Here is a 7233-nt window from a genome sequence, read left to right on the forward strand (position 1 = left end):
TTATGCCTTATGTTTATTTGGAAGTATTGCAAGTTATATCCAAATTCAAATCTGTAAAGTGCAAATGGCCATAAAAAAAATCAGTGATTTTTCTCTCTGTGAAATATCACATAGAACACTTTTCCAAAACAGAAGTGTTTTGATTTTGGAAGGTTTGTAGTATGTATGTGTGCATGCTGCTTTTTGTATAAACAAGAATTATGAGTACATGAAGATCTGTTTCAATTACTGGAATACACACACAGACACACACACACACACACAAACACACATACACACACTTCTTTTATCACATGCTGCAGGCTGTAACATTTGCAAGGCTCTCCCATGAATATGAACTGTCTTTCCCTTGATCCAACCTTCATTTTCTCAACTGTAAAATGGGTACCATTTCTGTGCCTATCCTGGATTTCTTTAGGAAAAATTTAAATGTGTTTATGATTTGCCCCCTCAGACTTAGAAAATTACAGCTTTGGAACCAGTGGACATTTCTGGTGAAACAGCAAGTTGTAAAGATATGCTTTATCTTCAAAGGCTAGATCTCCAATTCTTTCTCTGAACATCTTTTTTTTTCCAGGTTATATTTTGTTCATTCTTTTCTTTTGTTTTTGTTTTTAAATTTTATTAGATATTTTCTTTATTTACATGTCATACAATATCTCCTTTCCCAGTTTCCCCTCCAAAAAAAAAAACCAAAATACAAGAACAAGAACAAACCTCTGTTCCCTCCCTCCTCCCCCTGCTCACCACCCCACCCTCTCGTGCTTACTGGCACTGGCATTCCCCTACACTGGGGCACACCAAAGAGTACACATGGTGGGACTAATTCCTCTAGCAGCATATGTATCGTAAAGGATGGCCAAGTCGGTCATCAATGGGAGGAGAGGCCCTTGGCCCTGTGAAGGTTCTCTGAACATCTTTAACCAAGGAAACAAAAATGATTATCATGGAAGATGAGACTAAATGGTACACATGTAGAGTCCTGGGGAACCTTGACACAAGCCAGCCTCTCTTCTTTAGATCCATTCATTTCTTCTGTAATCCATTCTGGAATTATCTATGACTACTGTTTGCCTTCCTATTATGAATAAAGAGATTAAGTTCCAACCATTGGGGTAGTCTTTTAGTTTCATACGCCCTGTGGCTCCTATACACACATGCCAGCTTACAAATCTGTATATCTTTGCCTGTAAACTTATGGTCAGCCCCTTCAGCAGATAAAACTGCAAACCTTTAGTGGAAAAGTTTCAGTATCTCTTTGTTCTGGTAAATTCTAGAAGTATAAGTCATATTTTTCCTATAGTTAACTGCAGGATATTCTATGCAAATTTTACCTTAATTAAAATAATAATTTGAGGGCTCCAGAGATCACTCAGTGGTTAAAAACACTTCTTATTCTTGCAGAGACCAGGGTTCAAATCCTAGCACCTACATGATGACTCACAGTCATCCACAACTCCAGTTCCAAGGAATTTCTGACCTCCAGAGGCACCTGACACATATGTTCCGTACTTATATACATTTAGGCCAAACATTTAACATATACAGATGAATAAATATTTTTTTAAAAAACAGTTCTGTTTTCTTGTAACACTAGTAAAATGAACATATGAGCAATGGCCATGCAATGGCTATGCTAAAAATGTCATAATGGTAAATAGTGAGGGGAGGGAATAGAATAAGGAATAATTTAATGAAGGAAAGCATGTGTATTATTTGGAAGAATATCAACCAAACAGATCCTCCAGAGCTCCCAAGGACTAAACTACCAACAAAAGAATACACATGGAGGGACCCATGGCTCCAGCTGCATATGTAGCAGAGGATGCAGATCTAGCATCAAGGGGATGGGAGGCTCTTGGTTCTGTGAAGGCTAGATGCTCCAGGATAGGGGAATGCTAGGGTAGTGAGGCAGGAGTGGGTAGGAAGATGGGTAGGGAACACCATTATAGAAACAGGGGGCAAAGGGGATAAGACAGGGGGTTTCCAGAGGAGAAACAGGGAAGGGGGAATAACATTTGAAAGGCAAATAAAAAAATAACCAACAAAAATAATAGAGAATAACTCAAAATAACAAAATTCATATTTCATTTTTTAAGTGAAGTTGGTCTTACTTGCTTTTTATAAAATGAAACAGCTGACTTGAATATAAAGACCACATTTAATCAATTTGTTGCTTAAATTATCCTTTGCAAACTATGGTGGACTATGGCATTAAACTCATTGGCAAAATATCCATGCTGCCCACTCACTTATGTTACAGGAATTCAGTCTTGTTCTTCCTTCTCAACAAATTTTAGACAAATTTAGAACAATGAAACTATAAGTTGAAGACATTATCAATTATTGCTGTATTATAAACTTCCCTACAGTAGGCCCTGAAAAACACCAGCATCTGGTACCTTCTACCCTAATGTGGCATAAAACAAGATAAACTAATGAAGAAATTATGAGCTCAATGGGATGTTAGAGAGGCATCAAAGACATGGTGATTTTGAAGTTAGGCCAAAGAAAAGCACATTCTTAACCTGAAATACTATAACAATATATAATGTAAACACATACATATATGCATGTGGATGCTGTTCTTAGGAAGTGCTAAATGAGACCTACTTTCTCATAGTACTTGATCTCATAGTCCAGAATGGCTCCATTGGAGAATGCAGGTGCTTGCCACGATAGAGCAAGGCTGTTTTGGGATGCCCAGTCCTTTCTCATCATACCTATCAGAGAAGGTGCTGTAAGGAAAGGAAAGAATAATTGATTAGTAGAGAAAATTTTCCATTATCTAATATATAACTCTGTCATAGAAAATGCATTCTTTTGTGAAGAGTATGCCAGTTACCAGTGACAAACTAAGGAAATGGGCTTACAGTACATTCCACTCAAGCTAAATACAAGAGTCAATTGCTTAGAAAAACTATTAAACGTTAGTGAAAACACTCAAATATTCCAAGATGAAAGGCAGAGCTCATTGCCTGTGGCTCTGTAAAGAAGGATGTTTTTCTTCAAACTAGATTTGGTTTGGGGATTAACAGGAAACCCATTATGCTTGTCTCCTGTTTTTACTATGATCTATTCCCTACCTTAGGAAACAAACTACATGATTCCAAGTGTGTGTTCCTTTCTTCCTGAGAGATCTGAGTAAGAGAAATACAGCTCCCAAATACTGAGTGCTGATTCTATGATGTAATTTCCCAGAGGAGCCATTTAAAATGGCTCTAAAAGGTGACAATTTAATTTAAGAAGTCAGAAGGAAGGACCCATAGAAGTTATTACACGGCTTGAATTAATAACTTCGATGGTCTGGGCATGGTCTTCTGATCAGAGATAGTTGTGCATTTGGAAGTACAGTGTGAGTTACTAATTCTCTTGATAATACTGAGAAGTAGGACAGCACAGCCTCCATGAGAAAAAGGAGGTGTGAGATCAATGAAGGTAAATAAGAGTGCAAATCAAAAGGATCCTCAGGGAATTGTGATATTCCCCCACTTTATTCTCTGATATCTATTTAAATGTGTTAATAATGGGTGAAGCAAGGTTTAAAAACTGACTCATTGCAATATTTTAAACTTCTTAGAAGAACTCATCTTAATATTTTTACTTCTAAATGTTGTCTTTGCATCATTGGGAAAAGTCTTTTTTAAAAAAATTCATGAGACTGACAGTTTTGGCCCAGAGGAAATAAAGAACTAGAAGATACACTTAAAACTCTGGTTGTTAGATGAAAATTAAGATTTGACTAAAACAAGTTGGCAAAATGACATGTAATTACACAAATCATTAATTTTCTATTATAAATAAAGGTAGTAATAGACAATGTAGAAAAGAAGAAATGGCACTTGGGAATTATTTAATATTAAACTAAGGTACATTTACTATTAAATTGATCCCTATGGTAAACTTACATCATAGTTTATAATGTATTAGAGGATCATTTATGAATAAATTGTAAATTCAAAGCAAATCATAAAATCTGGAAGATGTTCAACACCCTACATATGTGAATATGCTTTTCATGTATACATAAATTAATCTGTGGTTAATTTTCAGCTTAATATAGTGTCATAATGCAGTGAATATTATATTGTATTACATTTTACTCTTAAGGCCAACCATATAATGGTTATGAAACATAAATTTTCAGTTGTGGTCACAACCTTATAGAATGAGTCTGAAGTAAAATATATGTACCATTTTTTCTTTTCTAGTTTTCCAGTCATTAATTAATGACACTTTACTTAATCTTTAAAGTCTCATGTTACACTTCTATAAAGAAAACCTTAAGAAGTTCCTTACTTACATAATTTTCTCCCTTTAATGCCCACTTTCCTAGCTGGGGCATGATTCGGCTGATAAAGCACTTGTTTGTAAGCACAAGGACAGGAATTTGATTCCCAGAACCATACTGTTTTAAGAGAGGCATGATGTTTGACCTCACTGCTGGGAGTGCAGAGGTAAGACATATAAGCTTACTAACCAGTCAGCCTGCTTGGTGCGCTCTGGACTTAGAGGAGATTCTTTCTTAGAGGAGGCAAGTAGTCATTCTGCTCATGACACTCAAGATTGTCTTCTGGGCCCTGCCTTTGTGTGCATACATATGAGTCTACACCAACACGCACCCTCCACACACATAGTCACATATATTCAAAGTTGCACGCATGCATGAATATAAATAAACACAAGGGTAAAATACACTCTGAAGACTTAAAACTGTGCTAAGGTTTAACTCCTCTTCATTTGTGCACAATATTTTGTATGTAAACATGCAAATATTACATAGCTTTCTATATCAAACTGAAAGCAATTCTATTTATCTTTCAATATATTTGCTAACTTTAATCACAGTTTAGCCAGTCTGTAATAATTATTAAATATTTGATTATGTTGATGTTTATTGATATTTTTCAGTGTTGGATATGCAAACTTTTAATACTGTGCTCTTGTAATACTTATTTATGAAAACCAATTTGACACCATTAAACTTTCTACTGTGTTGTATTTTCATTTAATTTACCCACTGGCTTGGATATGTGTTCTCAAGTGATCATTTCACAGCCCTCAGCAGCTGGAACTGCAGGTGCATCCCACAAGGTACTGCTTGTTAATTTTATTTTCATTGAGAAAAATTGCTTCACATAATTTGAACTTTCTGAACCGTGTTGAACATTAGCATACTGCTTTTGAAAATAGCTGCATCCATATACCTTGGGCACCCATTATAAACAGTTAATGAATTGAAGCTTAGCATGTGAGAAACTATTTACAGCTTACTACACCCCTAATACTGCATTTTCTATTTTCACAAAAATCAGCATTGCATGGAATTTCACTGAAAAATCAAGCTTTAGTAGATAAAGCTTCAATCACTTATTTGGAATATACTTAGTGAGCTTATTATTTAATGGCCCAGGTTATATGACATCTGTAGCTAACACACTAGGATAACAGAATACTAATTTTACTAGAATACAGAGCAGAAAACATACCACAAATATATGAGTATGTCAAGGAAAATGATTTAGGATACAAAAGGACAACCCCTTGTTTATTTCTGCTTAAGAGAAATCAGCTTGGAGTGAACAGGCAGAGAAATATCTTATGGAATTTGTCACAGTAGAGTCTGTCACAGCAGCCTGAAGACTCAAGTGGTGTGTTCTGAGTGAGAATTATATATTCAAGAGAGCTTTCTGTAGAATTGGATTTCTGGTATACCTCCATGCTTAAAACTTCAAAATGTTAACTTTGACCTTCAAAAAAAAAAAAGATTGTTAAATAGATTACTGTTGCTGTTCTAGTTGGTGGTGTGAACCTGGGAGAGCAGAGCCTAAAAATGAAGTGGACTAAATCTCATGCAATAGGCAACTTTATTCAGAGAATAAGGTAATTTATACTCTGAGAGTAAAGAAGATCACATGATTAAGTTGCTCAATTCGGAGGACAAACTGTACTTGACAAAGACATAGACACATATGAATAACAACAGTAGAAGTAAACACACTCCTTTCTGCTATCCCTGGAAGGATCATGTAAACATATTTCAAGAACAATTATATGGTTTTCAAGGAAATGAGGTCATAAGACTTGTCTTGTTTTCACAAGCACTCAAGTCACCTCATATATCTCCATTCTAGAACTGTATACTGACAGATTATTATGTTCTTGCAAGTAGTTTTAACACAAAACCATCTGAGTAACTACATTTAATGAATATCAAATTGTTTGTTAAGTACTATGTGACAATTCTGATGAAAATTACATAGTAGAATTAACAAAAATGAAGCTCGTATTCAGAAATATATGAACATTATTTGCTTAAATTTATACAGAGACAGTTGAAAAATACTTTTTTTAATTCCTATACTTGCTCCTAATTAGGAATTAATCATGTTTTGACAAAAAGTTACTAGTGACCATGTAAATTGTCTTCTTCAGATCTCACTAATTTACAATATGTACAGTGCTTCCATCTTTTAAGATGAGAAGCTGAAGCTCAGAGGACTTCTACATTTGAATAAAGATATGTGAAGGTAAGGTTGACTATTAAATAAAATGTCAAGTAAGAATTTTAAATTAACATTGTAGCTGACTGTTTCTCTTAACATTCACTCTGGTTTAGTGGAATGTATTCAAAATTAGAATCTAATTCAAAACCACAAAGAGTGAAACAATGTCACAAGTAAACTTACTGCCTTTGAAAGTTGTTTTACCTGTACTGTCATTCAAAACCACACTGTGAATAATTACGAAATGTGTTACACTGAGAATTTTATCAAGTTTTTTGATATATTAATATAATAGTATATATATGCACATTAAATGTAAATTATAACATTTCATTAAATGTAAATTATACTTAACTAGAAGGAATGATGACATATTTAAAAATTATACTGAATATTGTTAATTTCCATTCATCTACTGATCATACTGCTAATATCAATATGTATTCATTTAGCTGTGGGCACATGTGCTTGCTGGCATGTGTTGTGCATATGTTTATGTGAATATTCAGACAATATTTGAATGGATTTTATATACTATTTAAATTTTGTTTTCTTCAGTGTAGAAAGTACATAATTATGTGTTTCATGCTACAGCAGTTGCATTAACAAGTAGACAACTTTATCAGCCTTTCCATTTCTTTCCGGAAATATCTCATTGGAATGTAGGATGCCGTCCCGCAGCTTCCTACTAGCGTGGGTTTCCACGAACCGGGAATGTGGGAGACCT

General features: G+C 34.7%; 1 protein-coding gene across 5 annotated transcripts in view; it reads right to left on the minus strand.

The window, feature by feature from the left end:
• Positions 1 to 7233, minus strand: part of Epha6 (EPH receptor A6) — a 922972-nt gene that overhangs the window by 371988 nt on the left and 543751 nt on the right. For all 5 annotated transcript variants that reach the window (XM_031364192.1, XM_031364193.1, XM_031364195.1 and 2 more), the window contains one exon: positions 2614 to 2738. In XM_031364192.1, the coding sequence (XP_031220052.1) occupies positions 2614 to 2738 (125 nt within the window). The remainder of the gene's footprint in view (positions 1 to 2613; positions 2739 to 7233) is intronic.

This window comes from Mastomys coucha, unplaced genomic scaffold (genome assembly GCF_008632895.1).
Source record: "Mastomys coucha isolate ucsf_1 unplaced genomic scaffold, UCSF_Mcou_1 pScaffold12, whole genome shotgun sequence".
In the NCBI taxonomy this organism is placed as follows: domain Eukaryota; kingdom Metazoa; phylum Chordata; class Mammalia; order Rodentia; family Muridae; genus Mastomys; species Mastomys coucha.